General features: G+C 31.9%; 1 protein-coding gene and 1 pseudogene across 2 annotated transcripts; one reads left to right on the forward strand and one right to left on the reverse strand.

Moving 5' to 3' along the window:
• Positions 1-5143: 5143 nt before the first annotated feature.
• Positions 5144-7136, forward strand: LOC104753962 (putative F-box/LRR-repeat protein At5g54820). Its single transcript, XM_010476135.2, has 3 exons — positions 5144-6076; positions 6552-6725; positions 6821-7136. The coding sequence occupies exons 1-3, from the start codon at positions 5144-5146 to the stop codon at positions 7118-7120; spliced, it is 1407 nt and encodes a 468-aa protein (XP_010474437.2). The 3' UTR covers positions 7121-7136.
• Positions 7137-12585: 5449 nt separating this feature from the next.
• On the reverse strand, positions 12586-14157 carry LOC104752098 (putative sarcosine oxidase pseudogene; annotated as a pseudogene). Its single transcript, XR_015584450.1, has one exon. The product of XR_015584450.1 is annotated as a putative sarcosine oxidase pseudogene (transcript).
• Positions 14158-16783: the final 2626 nt, after the last annotated feature.

Genomic DNA, 16783 nt, shown 5'->3' on the forward strand with positions numbered 1-16783 from the left:
TTTATTTTTGATTTTTAATTACATATATTTAAATTATTAAGTTTCATATCTATATACGTAATTATAACACTTATATGTTGTTAATATACCTTAAATAAATGTATTTTTCTTATTTTTCTTATTTTTGTTTATAATTTGTAATTTTTCTATTTTTCTAACATATAATTTTATATATATAATGTTTTATGTTGTAAACGCCTAAAACCGTTTAGGTTCCGACTAAGTATTCTAAGCGCTAGACGCTGAGTTACCGCCAAGATACCGCCTAGCGCTTTCTTGAACACTGATAGAAACCAATATAATTGAATTAGGAGTGGAGGAAATTAAAATAATTATAAAAGAGCAAATTTGAAGTTTTATTCCATCTTGGAGAGATATTTTAAGTATATTTCCTCAACTTTTTTTTTTCTTAACTGGTAAATTTTTACCATGCTTATAAAAATGTTATGTCTATTGCTACTGACCACTAAAGCATAAAAAATGAACATTGCATCAATGCTTTCCTGTTGTTTCTAGTCTTCTTGGTTTATGGTTCTAATTATGTTAGTAGTTAAAGCTGCTAAATACACATACATAAGCTAAATCATTGCAATATATTGTACACCCTCCAACTTTTTTTAGCTGTTATTTTAAAGTTAAATTTTTATTCTATATTATTTGTTATTTTATATTTATGATGCAACTTTTAAATCAAATTTTTAATTTTATTTCTAATTGTTTAGCTAATTAATTATTTGTATCAAGTGAAATAGTGTATTAATTAAAGATAAAACAGAAAATTTTAATTTTTATATATATGTGAAGTTGCCTAAAACGACAAATAATATTGTTTTAAAAATCTTACCCTTACATATAGATTTTGAGTGTAATTAACAATTTTATACTTTACTTTAATCACACAGATTAAGGTTAGAACGTGTTACCATTAACTGAAATGAAAAAACGAAAAATTGGGTATGGACATATATTTTAAAAACCTTGATTTATTTTTTCATTGTTTACTTTTATATTTCAGTTATCTTAACTTAAAGATTCTAAAATTTTACACTTCGAAGAAAAAATCAACTAACTAATTAGAATCATTCTTAATTAGTTGAATTCTTTTAAGCCAATAAGACTATTTAAATATGTATATTACGTGTTATGTGTGCAAAACAGACCTCAAGAATGTGTAATCGAAACATTTTTAAGCATTTGTCAACGGAATGCATTATAAATTAGCGACATGGGAATCGTTGACCTAACCGACTAATATATGATTGTCGTGCACGTCTGCTTATATTTTTAAACCATTTTTATTGTTTTCATTTCTGATTTATAAACTCTTACATCCTTTTTTTTTTTTTTTTCTTTTTGAAAACGGTTTTTGACGTCCTCTCAAGAATTTATAAAATAAAATCTAAAATTACAAAAAAAAATGTCTCTGCTATAGTTTCATGCTATTTAATAAATAAACATAAATACATACTTAAAATGTTCTAAGCATTTTTTTTTTTGTAGAAGGGTTACAAAAATGAAATTCCGATAAATTAACCAAACCAGTGGAAAGAAATACTGGCGTATTTGAATCGTTTTGTTTTGTATAGAGAGACACATGTTGGTTAATTAATTTGCATGTTGCATTGTATTGCATCTATTAATTAATACGGTTCAAACGAAGCTTCATGTTCTTTTTTTTCTCTCTTAAATTTACGTGTTCCAACCACTATGTGTTTAAACTTTTAATAATGGTACGGGCGATATTAAATAGTATACTATGTCGAGTTGGAAGTTAAATTATTAGTTAGTGGATGCAAGAAAATTGTAGATATTTCTTTAATAGTACTAAACAATATAGAAGCCATTAGCCATGATGTATGATAATTATTGCTATTCATTCGAGAAGAATTGGCTTTATTCATGCCAAAGATACGGAAAAAAAGATTTGGTCTAACTTTAAGCTTGTAGAAGTCAATGTAACAAACCTCTACGAGATAAATTATGTATTAACATCTACGAGCGAGATAAGTTACAGTTTGCGTTTTAATGTTATCAACTGTTACTTATTTGAATATTGGTTCCACTATTTTTGTTTGTTTTGGATTTAACAGGTTTACTGTATAAATATATACACTCACAGACCATCTTGAAAGTTTTAAAAATTATAGAGTAACTTCGTAAAGACTCGTGAAAGTTATTAAAATTGGTTCAACTATTTCTATATTTTTTTCCCAAACAATATTTTCTTACACTAGTTTTGTGTTAGTACTTAGTACCATACGTCGTTATGTCACCACACTGATTCAGACCTTTATACTGTAAGTTAGTGATAAAAAAAGACAAAATTTTTGAACCCTAAAAAGTTGAAAGCTTAGATAACAATGTTACATTTTATAATTACTTTAATAATATGTATAATTTATGTAATATTAATTGAACGCTTCTGCATCATATCTTCCATTTTTTACTATTCAGATATTTTCCGACACCATTTTTTTTTTCTATGTTTGAACATATAAATATGTATCATGTAATCTATTTTTAATCTGTAGATTCTGTACTTATTCCATGCTGATAACATTTATTTATCTGATAATTTGGATATGTGTAACCCACACCATCTTTTCCGTTTACACCATTCAAATCAGTAATTAAAAAAATTTGTTAGCACGCGAAAGTAAAAGGGTTTTCATCTGGTTGCTTGACTTTTCTTGCAAAATGGACTTAAAATAATGCCTCAAGCCACTGGTCGTATCACGTAAGATGATGATCTGGTTGAGGATTTGATTCTTTTGGTTCGACCTATACATAGAACATTCACCATTTCTTTATATTTTTCATTCTTATCTGCACACAATATCATATTTCCTTAAAATCCACACCTAACTTATCTTATCGTGCCTTTAACAAATAACAAACTAATAATATTGTCAGTGCAAAATAACATATATCACTAGTATTATTGTGTCATATGCCATCTGAGTCAACCCGTTCTACTTGGGGTTGTTTGTTTTGAAACTAAGATTAATGTTCACTATTACTATTTTGCACCAGTAGGAATTCTAGAACTGTCTTCTTTTTTTTTTTTTTTTTTTTCTTTTCTTCTCTTTTTTTGGATCTAGGAAGGATTTACAAAGAGGAACATGACTCTTATCATTTCGTTTTAATCGGATTTTTTAAAACTTAATTTTCATTTTGTATATAGAATTAAAAACATTATCTTGTTTTTGTTTTTTTGTATAAAATTATGTTAGAAAGTCACAAATTAACCATGAATCATTTGATTGCATGACTGCATCGTACTTATATATACACTACCACAAAAAGCCACGAAAACGAAAAACTACTAAGCTATAGCCACTAGTTTTTTTTTTCGTGACTGTTCGTGGCTAGTTCAGCATATAGTCACGCGAAATTTAAGTTGTAACCATAAAAAATACTTTCGACTATGTTTCAAAGTTACAAGGTAAGATGACTATTTTGAAGTCGTTTGTAAAATTGAGGTTGATGATCTCTCGTCCAATATTTTTCACGCATTATCACACATTGATGAGTTGCTATATTTATATTTTTATCACTTTACATGCTCTAGTGCTCTAACTAATTGTCTCGCACATTGGGTATGTCTTATGATGCTTATCTCAGTTGTAAGCATTTGATTTGAAAATGAAGAATTTCTTTGACAAAAAAGATATACTTTTTAGTAATATAGTCACTTAAAAGAATATGTATTAGTAGCTAATATGTAATATCTTATCTATTACCCTAAAGCTATTACGTCAAAATTATATATAGACTGCTAGATAGTAATCTTGATCGGTGAATATATGTGTGCTTTCCACGAATGTGAAGCTCCATTTTATTTGTTACATCCTATGGAAAATACATAGCATTTTATGCTAAGAACGAGGTTACATATGATGTTTAAGAGAATTGAGCTCCTCTTCGATTATATATATATATATATTTCCCTAACTGGGAAACGTTAACTTTCGATATCCGCTTTAACAAATAACTTCTTTTTTTTTTTTGATATCCTCCATCAAAGCATTTTCTCAGTAAGATAATTAGAATATGTATTGAGTAGAATAGTCACTATGTTATGTATGATTTTTTTCTAAAGATTATCAATAAAAAAACTTTACCCATACATCTTTTCTTTAAGTCATTTAAGGTGGTGGTGGCATGAAATTTTTGTAGTCGTTTTAACGAGCTAAATGTATTGATTTTTTTTTATTCAGTCAAGATGTGGGCGTGCGCATGGGCCTCTGTTGGAAAGAAAGAGTGGAGCTTTACCTGCATAACATTATGGGACAAGATTAAGGTGTTGGCATACGATGGAGCCAAAATGTTACAGACTATTTCAGGGGCTGTACAAGTTCTTTTACACGATTCTTGAAAAGTTTACTTACTCTAAGATTTATCAGTAGTGGGCTTTAATTTGTTTGTCTCATATAGTGATGTTCTCCGTTTGTTTGGTTTACGAATAATTTAACCCTCAGAAAGAGTGGGGAGTACTTGGTCATCACTCATCACTCATCTATGAGAACCATAGATAAAAATAAATTTATTGAGTGACATAAACAAATAAGATGTTATATCATTTTGTTTATAGATATTGATTTTTTTTAAAAAAAATTGAAAATAAAATATCGTTTAGCTAACAAAACTAGTTACGAACTGAACTAAACCGGTGTCAAAGTAACCAAACCAAAACATAGGAAGAGCCACTTAAGTCGGAACCAAACTATCTTCGAAGATAAACTTAAGTCGTGGCGATGTGGCAAACCTATCTATAAGATGAGGTCAAGGATTCTGTCCATTTTCTGTCATAGATTTTGCATCAACCATACCTATGTTTTTGGATTGAATTACAGTTGTTTTCTCACTGTGATATGCTAAGGTATTTAGATTATCTTCCGTTTTTGAGTAAATTTCTATGTTCTCGCTGATTCACATTTACTACGACACATGTGAAAGTGTTATTCAACACGTCTCTCTCCGCTTACTAGGTTAAAAACAACCTGCCATATCAAACCAAAAAAATATCTAAACCTTTAACAAGAATATATAGAGAAGCTAACAGTCTCTGTCAGGTTTAAGCCATTCGTAAAATTACAAACACATCTCTTCTTTCGAAACTCAAAACACATTTCTCTTAACAATGGATTTAATTCAACAAGACATGTTCTCTTGTCTTCCCGACGTTCTTTTAATTGTGATAATCTCTTTTTTGCCGTTTAAGGATTGCGTACGCACCAGTATTCTCTCCAGGAGGTGGAGGTATCTCTGCCATGAGACCAAAAACCTTTCTTTCAAGGAATCCGACTACGTGAGTAGTTCTATCACTGATGATGAGTTTGCAATATATGACGCTAGGGTTTCCTTTTTTCGTTTTATTGATACATGGATCTCTAGAATTCATCATCAAGTCGTGGAAAGTTTTGAGATCTGTTTCTCTAATCCGGTGGGTTTCGCGGCTTCCATTGAGGCTCTAATTGAATTCGCGGTCTCCAAGGGAGTGAAGAAGTTAGTTATTGATTTGTCAAACCCTGCATGGAGAAGCTACGATGATGTATCATATCATCATTTTGTTGTTACATTGCCAGAAAGTGTTTACAGTCTTTCAACCCTAGAGACACTAAAAATATACGGGTGCAAATTTGATCCTTCAAAATTCACAAACAAGGGATCGTTAAGAAGACTCTTTTTCGGTTGGATGAGCCTTGAAAAGCTCGACTCTTTGCTCTCCAAATATCCTTCCCTCCATAGTCTAAGTATCAAACAATGTTGGGACGTGGATATCACATCGATAACCGGACAGTTAAGAGAGATAGACGTTGAGAATTCCGACTTCAGTTACATGTTTTGTGCCTTTGACTTGCCTAATATACACAGCTTGAAGTACGCAGGCCCAATTTTTAACTTGTACTTCGACATGGAAACGATCATAGAATATGTATATTTAGATTTTGAGGTAGAGGGCGTGTATGAGGAACCAAGTGAGTCAACACGAATGGACGGTGAAATTATTTCTAGTTATCTCAATGGTCTACGAGCAGCTCGCACTATAACTGTCTGTCCTTATCTCCTTCAGGTATATTTAAATGTTTACATCTTTAGATTAGATTTTGATAGTAAGTTATAAGATCTTCGAATATTTGAAATTTTTGTGATTGCGATATATGGTAGTAGACTATAGCAGTTGTTGTCTAGTGAAGAGAAATTATGTTGAAGATGTAGTTACCGTAAAATACTAAAATAGATTATCAAAAATATCAGGTTAAGTGTGTATATACTGTTAGATCAAAACAACCGTTTTCTCAGATAAATTTTTGCGATTTGAACAAAACAATTCCATTATTGTGATCATTTGGAAGAAAATGATATTTTTGAACTATTCACTAATAGCTAGTCACCTAGTGAATAAAGATCATGTTTATTGCTTTAGCCCTACTATGAAAATTTCTAACACAATATGTTTTCAGCTTTTACATTAAATTGTTTTATATAGATGTTGTTTTAATGTATTGTTAATTGATATTTTAATATGTTTCTTTTTCTTATGGAAGGCTATTCCAGAATGTGACAATCGAAATTGTTTGCTCAAGCCTATGGAAACACAACATTTGGTGTTGAGGGCGAAGATGCATACGAAAGAGTTTAACGGAATTAGGATTCTTTTGGAAAATTGCCCTAAGTTGGAGAGTCTAACTTTTGATATTCTTCCTCCACACCCTTTCCCGGTAAGATTTCTATATATGCACTTTATAAATAAAAAAATGCAATAGAGTAGTTACATTTTCTATTAACCAAATTAAAGCGCATGATTATTCTGTAGATGACTTTGTCATATTGTGGCATCGATCCACGTACATATTGGATGGAAAACAGGACATCTACTTGTCTAATGAAGACACTAAAGGTCGTGGTGGTTAGGAATTTTGGTGGTAGTTTTAATGAGCTAAATATATTGAGATATTTGATTCGATGCGGCAGTGAGCCTAGACCTGTGTTGGAAAGAGTAGAATTGTACGTGCCGAATGGAATGGATGAGAGTCAAGCGATAGCAGTACATGCCAAAGCAAAGATGTTACAAAGAATTTCGAAGCATGTTCAGATTCTTGTGCACAATGCTTGACAAGTTGAGCTTTTCAAGATTTGTTCAGTATTGGTGGATTTTGTTTGCTTGTTTAGTGATTGTTTTTGAGTCCTATTTATTAACATTGACGAAGTTAATCTTCCATAGCTTGGTTTATTTGATTTGTGTTTAAGAGCCTCGGAGAATGAGGAAAAATATTAATAATAAATGTTTTGAGTAATATATACAACTAGAACTCAAGTAATGTGGAGAGGGGGGGGGGGGGGGGGGAGGGGAATAATCCAAAAATAAATAATTAAGATTTTTAGAAAAAAATTCAAACTAAAATTGATCTATATTATGAAATAGTTTGAAAATTTGGTCGATGACAATAAAACTATTTCCACCATTCACAAAGAGTGTCATTACAAGATTTAGTTTAGTTTTTTTTTGTTGAAATGTTAAATTGATGTTAATGAACAACAAAAAAATATATGCACACGAGTTTGGTAGAACTTGGTTTGGGTAGGCATGTTGATGACTCTTTATAATTTATGCAGAGATAACAAAAAAAATAAATTCTTTTTTTTTATTTATTAAAAGTTACCCATACCGTACAACGAAAACCTTAACATTTTGAGGATGAAGTAGAACAAAGCTGAAACCAAAACCAGAGCACTAAGACCATAACTTACGTTTGTGAGCTGGCTACGAAGAGAGAACCACCGCACCAAGAGAGAGAGAGAGAGCTGTACTTGCTTGGAGGCTGATATTTGAGGCTTGTGATATGGTTGCTTACGTCTATCACGATCAGAAGCATCGATTACTGATAATCATGGTAATCCGAGTTATGAATACGCTCTAAACATTGTCGTCATCATGGTAATCAGGCTTGTGTTTTTATATTGCAGTCTTTGAAACACAATCTATTTTTTTAATATCTATTCAACTTATTGATTAGAAGGAGAAAAAAATTTAGTTTCTTTATTAAGAATATAATAAAAAAATTCTATAATTTTAATTTTTCAACGTGTCAAAATGACACTTTTTGTGAAACAAAAAACATCTAATACATAAGAAATTGTAAAAAGACATAAATGTAGATGTTCCCTTTTGACAACAGAGATGTTCCCTTTTGAAGCATTTATATGAAAAAGGTAGCAAAAGGTAATGACATATACAATATACATAATTTTCATGATAAAAATTATAAACAGAATTAAACTAAGAGGTATGATAAAGATGTGGAATAACATTTTCATTGGCACCCACCTCCTCAATTTGTCGAGTGAAACTTTGATACGGTTTTGATACTAATACCTTCCAAGTGGCTGGAGATTGTATAGTTCGGGATCACTATGGCTTTAAAGTTTTGGGTTCAACTTGACTTCATCTAGCCATGACTGCTCTAGAAGCAGAAACCAAGACCCTTTTGGTGGCTATGCAGCAACTTTGGAGTAGAGGATTCTCCTTGGTTGTTTTCGTGGGTTTATGTGAAGTGCTCATCAACATAATCAATGGATTGGCTATTAGTATTTAAATTTCATTTCGAATATGTGTTTTGATATCTTTCATTGGATGAAGAAGTTCTGACAACTTAGATTTGTTTTTACGAAATGCTGTTGTAACGAGTCCACACATAATGTAGCTAAATTTGGTTGTAAAACTTTAGATTTTTACAACCAAATTTAACCTTAGTAGCTTACTCAACAATTGTATACGGAAAATTTCGGTTAAGATTGATATAATCTATTTTCGACAAAAAAGAGTAATCATAAATAAATGCAGTCTTAAAAATATTTGTTGAGATTGTTACATAACCATCTAACTTTAATGAGATTTTTAGAAAAATCATTTAACCGAAGAGTTGCAATAAACAAACATATGTTATATAAAACGACCTAACTTTCTAAATATAATATTATTTATTGACTAAATGTGCAAAACATATGTTTTATAAACTCTTACGATAAATCGATGCTACCATAGAAGGCATATCTACAGTTGACTAATATTTGTACATTATTATACTCATTCCAAACAAAATTTGTTAGACTAAAAATACAAAGAATTTATATAAATTTGAAATGGTGTATATTAATAAAAAGTTTGAAGAGAACGAATTTCAATTATGGTTTTTCATCCAAAAACGAAAAATTAATGAAAATAATAAAATTGTGGTAGTTATTTATGAAGAAGATATTAACATTTTAATAGGTACAACTGATTCTTAAAATCAAAACTGTTCGAACGAAAAGTTGTAATGAAAAGATACAAATATACATGATACATGAATAAAAAAATTCAACCTTTTAAAAAGTCAGAACTATTCAAAATTTATTCTTAAATTACTATTATTATATAGATTTAGGATTGTAATGAAAATTAATATTAAGTTGGATTTTTAAATGGGAAAATTCCTGTAAAAAACATGAAGTATTTAATATCTGCAAAAAAAAAAAATTAACTTTTTTTAGCTGACACATTATTATTCTTTTCTAATTTCTCTTTGTCTCTGTTACTGCCATTAACAACGTCATACATGTATTACTACTTTGTGGGAAAAATTCAAAAAAAAAACATAAATTATTTAATTTTGCTGCCAGAAAAACACACCATTTTTTATGCCAGAAAAAAATACATAGATCAAATAACAGTGAAATAATACATAGATCAAGTCCTCATACATTGAAGCTTTGTAGAAAAATTCAGAGATTTAACAAAAATTAAGAGTGATAAGTATTAGGGTGATTTTATTATATTAAAAATAAAATAAAAATATATGTTATTAAATATATGTATAGTTCTATCCATATTAAATATATGAAAATATAGAGTTTTAGTGTTGATGTAGTCCCAATAAAGTCGATATAAATCCAGGAAAAATATAATTGAAAAATTTGAAAGTCGACTAATTTAATTGTATATTTTTGTTTTTCAATTTACCTATCCTAAATAGTAACGCGAACATGTATGAGGTTACTAAGAAGATATGATTTGTGACCACCTAACATTCTTAAGGGGAAAAAAAACTTTTTGATATATGTATAGTTTTGGGAACGAAAAAAAATTCATATATATTTTGGTTTAATTAAGTAATTAGGTTTGTTGCTGGATTTTTTTTCTCAAAAATAGTAACGCAGTTATGACATCGTTAACAGTCATAATAGAGACAATAAAAGATTATAAAAAAGTAATAATTCATATTCTTTTTTTTGTCAGCTAAATTCATGTTTTTTTTAGGAAAAAAGTCAAAAAATACCTCATCTATTTTTTATTTGGATGTTTAATACCTGGTTTTTTTTTTGTTGGAAGAAAAATACCTCATTTAATTATCTTAGGCTAAAAAGTATTTGATCTTTAAATTGTTACTAGATTCTAACCCGCAGTTCGTGTGGTTAGATTTTAACGTCCGTTTACTGCTCGGTGACGCCCTTTAACGACTGTTAAACTGCGGGTTATAATCTGGCAATAATTTAAAGATCACATACTTTTTAGCCTAAGATAATTAAACGAGGTATTTTTCTTCTAATTAAAAAAACAAAATATTAAACGTCCAAATAAAAAATAGATAAAGCATTTTTTGGTTTTTATCTTTTTTTTCAAACATTAAATAGTTCATGCTCTTTTTTTTTTTGAAATTTTCTCATTTGAAAATATTTCGTTGGAGTTATTACATCCACAAACCTTTATTTTTAAAATGAGTTACTCTCTCGAACGAAAGTCCGTATTGAAGATGTCCTTAGACGAGTATGACACATAGAGCCCAACCGTTTGTGGTACTAAATGCTTTTTGGAATATTAAGGAAAATAAAAAAGAGCCAAAACGTCTGGAGAAGCAACAAACAAAAGCCGTAAGCAGATGGATTTTGGAGATCTATAAAATATGTTATTGCAATTTATTTAGGAAATGTTTGAAGTAGCAACAACTATATAGATCTAAACAATCGTAGAGCTAAAAAATATGGTATTGCAATTTTCTAGCCCAAAGTTGAAAGTGTCTCAAAGTGATGGTTCGATTTGGTTAACCTTTTTATTAGAGCAAGCCACAAAGCCCAATAGTATGATCCATTACTAGTTTTAAACCCCATGTAATTAGGGTTTCCAAGTGAGATAAGTTTCATATATATATATATATATATATATATATGTAATGACTCTAAGAAATGTAACCTTGAGAATTGTATTGAGACAACTCTCCTTCTTCCCATTTATGAAATATAAATCTACAATCACTTTGTTTTTGAAGACAACCTAAACCTTCTCTCATTCTCTTTGTTCTTTACATTTGAATAAAGCTCCAATGAGCTATTGTATTTTCAGTTTTAGATTTCTCTTTCAATAAGCTCTTTAAGAGCATTATCTATCTTGTTTGAGATTGCTTTCATGGTATCAGAGCAATACGGTTCATGGGTTTGCCGGTTCTACTAGTTCCAAAGTCAGACCAGCAGTGACGTTTTCTAATCGTCTCGTCCATTGCTAGGGATCCATCAAGGTCACGAGCTAAGAGGAAGTCAACTAAGAGAAGATAATGATTTCTTCAACCGTTGAAGCTCTATGAATGGAAAACGCAGTAGGTCGTTAGTCCTCGTTCGGAGAGAGGTCCCTGTCAAGCAAAAACAGAACATGGAGCTTGAGAAAGGGGAAGAAACGGTTTAGAGTTATAGGCTTGGAATTTTGCTGGTTGTCGTTTCTATGGTGGTTTGTGCTGGCTAGTTTAGATTATAAGATTGAACTCATGAAGTTAGAATGCAAACAGATGGGTTTATGGCTGAATTTTTTTCTGGTTTGTTGAGAGCACACAATGTGTTTGATAAAATGTCAAAGAGAAAGACATTGGTTTTATGCAAATTGTGGTTGGTAAATGGATGAGAAGCAGATAGCACGTAGGATTTAAGTAGTTGTGGAAGCGAATTCTTCTTTTTCATAGATGGCTTAGGAGAGTTAAACGAGGTAAAGAAAACCCGAACTCTTTGTGAGACAAATAATAGGTCAAAAGAACCTGAAAAGTTCTCACACTACTGACTGGTTTTATGGTGAAGAGATGCTGCTATCTACATCACAACGATCTTGCTTCGACGACGCATTCTCATGTCAAAGCCATTGCATTTGCGGTTTCAAACTTGTCATGTTGCTTTCACACCACGCCAAGTTTGCGGGGGAGTATTAGAGCAAGCCACAAAGCCCAATAGTATGATCCATTACTAGTCTTAAAGCCCATGTAACTAGGGTTTCCCAAGTGAGATAAGTTTCATATATATATGTGTAATGACTCTAAGAAATGTAACCTTGAGAGTTGTATTGAGACAACTCTCCTTCTTCCCATTTATGAAATATAAATCTACAATCACTTTGTTCTTGAAGACAACCTAAAGCATCTCATTCTCTTTGTTCTTTACATTTGAATAAAGCTCCAATGAGCTATTGTATTTTCAGTTTTAGATTTCTCTTTCCATAAGCTCTTTAACAGCATTATCTATCTTGTTTGAGATTGCTTTCACTTTTAATTATAACAAACCAGACACATTATGATTTTTACTGTTGACAAATAGTCAATAATTATATAATAATTTTTTTTTTTTTATTCAACAGTTGACATTTTTGTAACCAAATCCTAATGTTTCAATGGGGAATCAAGTATCACTTGGTCAGGATGCTCCTTTGCATTCCCTTTAGGATTCTCTTCAAACCTCCGGAGACTAAACTGCTTCATTTCAACTCCTCCTCCTTTAGCCTCTCCTTCTGTCGCCAGATCCGCCAGTATCCTCCCCACCGCCGGTGCCATCTTGAACCCATGGCCGGAAAACCCACCGCCGACCACCACATCTCTCCCTAACTCCCCTCCAAGAAAATCAATCACAAAATCCTCGTCCGGAGTCATCGAATACATACAAAGCTGAGTCGCCACAGGTCCTTCCGAATCAACCATCCCTCCAAATCTCTCCTTTATCCACTCTTTAAGCTCCTCTAGCTTCACTCCTGGTCCCCACGGCCTCTTATCCGGGTCACACCAATAACCACCGTGTACCGCCACTTTGATCAATCCCGGATACTCCAAGGATGGAGTCCCGTACACGTAAGGAGCTCCGTATGATGCAAAAGTGGGAAACTCTCCATCAATCGTAAACTTCTCCTCATGGCCTTCTTTGATTCTCCAGTAGCACACCGTCGTCTCAAGCGGCTCCACCGGAAAATCTATCCCGGCCACCGTTTTCACCAGCTTACTTATCCATGCACCTGCGGTTACAATGCATTTTTTACCGTAAAACTTATCTCCTTTCACCGTGCACACTATCACCCCTTCCCCGTTTTCACCATCTCTCTTTATGTTTGCAACTTTGGTGTTGTCTCTTAAGATGGCTCCATGTCTAAACGCGAGCGTCTGGAACATGGAGACGGCCTTAGTGGGTTTAATAACCCCACCAAGTTCGGTCGAGACTCCGATCCAGTTCTCCGGGATACTAATCTTCCCGGAGAAACGCTCGGACACAGCTTGAGGGTCCATAACCTGATGAGTTAGCCCGTGTTTTTGACACGTGGCGACAACAGAGAGGAGACTCTGTTGATCAGCAGGACCCATGTCAAACTGTTGAGTTGGGAAATGAACTTTGTATCCGATCTCGGACTGAGCCTCAGCCCACAACATAGTGGATTCGGAAACCATGGCGTAGTAGTAATCCTCCGGGTAAGTGGCACGTATGGTACGTGACTCGCCGTGGGAAGAGCCACGGTGGTGGAGGAAATCGAACTGCTCTAAGAGGAGTGTTTTGTGGCCTCTTTTCGCCAGCTGGTAGGCGGCGGAGCTTCCCATGACTCCAGCTCCGACGACAATCACGTCGAATCTTCCGTCACCGCCGGAATATTCCATGAGGAAGTGAAAAATGAAAAGGAATCTAGTGAGAGAAGAAAGACAACGAAAGGTGGAGAGGGTTGAGTTGATGTGAGAGAAGCATATGGTTATTGTTCCTCTGGTCTTTAAAAAGCCAGTTTGCAATCACGAGACTCACGACACTGCCCTTTTGCTCGTGTCATTTTCTTACTGAACTTTCATATAATATTAACTAGAAAACGGCGTTATATACTAGGCAAAAAAAAATGTGAACAAAAAAAATACAAAACACATAATTTTTTTTTATAACTACTATAATTAAACGTCGTTATATTCTAGGCAAAAAAAATGTGAACAAAAAAATACAAAACACATAAAATTTTATAACTACTATAATTAAACGTCGACGTTATATTCTAGGCAAAAACAGTAAAAAATAATAATAACGTCGTTATATACTAAACAAAATATTTTTTGATATCTTTCAATGTGGTCTATAAAAAATGTAAGGTTTATTTGCAAAACTGTGGTAAAATCATAAAATAAGTGAATTATATGTTTGGGTACAATTTACGTATTTGTAAGAATATTTGTGAAATGAACATTTGATTTATTTTGTCACTGCATCAGTTTGCATATAATTAAACCTCAATACTTTGGCTATCTAGCAACCATAATTGACCTAATTTTGGATCGGACTTGGTTGTAAATTACTTTTACATGGTTTTGTATTTATAGAATATTCGACTTCGTAAGTATATTGGCCATTCATTTGTTCTCATTTCAGTATCCTTTTAATATTGAACACTTCACCTCAATTAAAAAATGAGAGCATGAAAATACCAAAAAAATTGAAATGCGTACGTAGTAACGTATTTTTTGTTTTTGTTTTTTTCTCTTCAGAGAGTAAGATATTCTAAAAGGTTTTTTTTTTAATAGGAAATAAAGTTTTTCTTTTTTGCTGGTCTAAGTAACGTATTCTATATCCTCGAATGTTAGAAAAGCTGAATATACGACCAATGAATGAGTGACGCATGGTGATATTTCAGTTTCAGATTAGATAAGCAAAGACTAATCGTTTCCCTTCTTCCCATTGGCATGCACTGAACAAAAACGTGTTCTATACTTATATCTAATAGAGTAGTGATATATAAAACAAATTTTCAGTTTGGCAATAGAAAACAGTTTGGAAATTTAAGTTTCAACAAAATGCAAACAAACAGAAAAAACCTATTTTCTAACACTATACATAAGCATATTCATGTTTTAACAATGTACACAAGTTATGTGTGATACTATTTCAAAATGGAATCCAACATCTATTTTTGTTTAATAACGCAACTCATTTTCCCATTTTTTCAGACTAGAAAGAAGTGACAGTGGACGTATATTAGACATTTCAATTTCGTGATCTTAAAAAAAAAAAAAAGTAAAAAAATCGAGGGATGATAAGAATGACATAGCGATCGTGAAATTGTGATTGTGAAGTTCTTGGCCAATTGTATTCTTGGGGAATATGGTGGAATGAATATAGAGTCACTTCGCTCTTTTCTTAGTGCTCACCATTCGTTTTTGTTGGAAAAAAGACAAATCCCTTATCCACTGGTTATTAGTTTATTTACAAAAATCTTACATTAAATTTTACATTTCCATGAATGGACAAGGAATATATTTAGCACTTGATAGGAACCACTTGTACACCCCTACATATGTAGCTTATAATTTTAGAATCACTCTTTTTTTTTGGGTCCATATTCTTGGAACAAAGCAGAATAAAATCGAAACTAATTTTTCTTACTTCTATGATTTATGTTATGTCATTTGTAAGAGACTAAGAGGGTCGGCCATTACACTATAATTGGTATAAGATGTCTATACTAAACATAGAAATGGTGCATGATTCGTCATGTCTTAAAATCGTTAATTGAGCAATTATATTGAGTGCCGTCTTTAAAATCGTTAATTGAGCTTGTCACCATCTGCATAGAAAAGAAGAGAAAAAGAATAAATTGTTGTCGTCATACTTTAAAATCCAAGTGGATACTTACGACGACATCTCAATAATACATAACCAAATAATCTAATCCTTTCACTGAATGGAGTCTTGGTTCAAGAAAGGTACGCACTAGCTAAATAGTAAATAAATAACTACAAAAATGATATTATTGCTTTTGGAAATGATTGGATATTATTGGTTTAATCCCAAACTAATATCTATTATATATTGTCACGTCAGGTTTTTGCTATGTGAACTTATTTAAAAGTGAAACTCAGAAATGAGAAAGCATGAAACTACGAGTTAGCCTCTCTAGCTACGGTCTTTTTCAAACAAACCATTTCAGACTAGAACCATGGTTTAATGGTAAAGGTTTCTTTTTGAATATTGTGATTTAGGTAGATAGATATGAAAGAATTGGAAACTTGGGAGAATGATAATAATAACTTTTTTATCAAGTGTTTGACAATGATCATGTTGTGCGTAACTCTTCTTTTGAACTAGACTAGGGTTCTGTTTTAGTAGTACAACAACAGCAACAACATGAATGTAACATATTTCAATGATCTCAACAAATTTTTTAAACTATATTCACATTCATGGGTCAATGTTAGATAAAAGAAGACTATGGTTAATTAATCCATTCATTACAAAGAAGAAAATTGAGTTAGAAACTAAAATAGTATCAGTACGTAGTTCGGTCTTCTTTAGAGATGATGAGTTGTGTAGTTCGGTCTTCTTGAGATATGGGTCGTGTTCCGCTATGCTACAAAGAATGAGTTGGTGCAATTGGCAAACATTGATAAGTCTCAAATAGATAAGCTTGGTTATTCCATTAGTCAAGGTCAAAGAAATGAAACAACAAAGATGTAAGAATGGTTTCGTTTCTTTTACAAAA

The sequence above is a fragment of the Camelina sativa genome, chromosome 16, assembly GCF_030686135.1.
Source record: "Camelina sativa cultivar CO46 ecotype springtype chromosome 16, ASM3068613v1".
Classification (NCBI taxonomy): domain Eukaryota; kingdom Viridiplantae; phylum Streptophyta; class Magnoliopsida; order Brassicales; family Brassicaceae; genus Camelina; species Camelina sativa.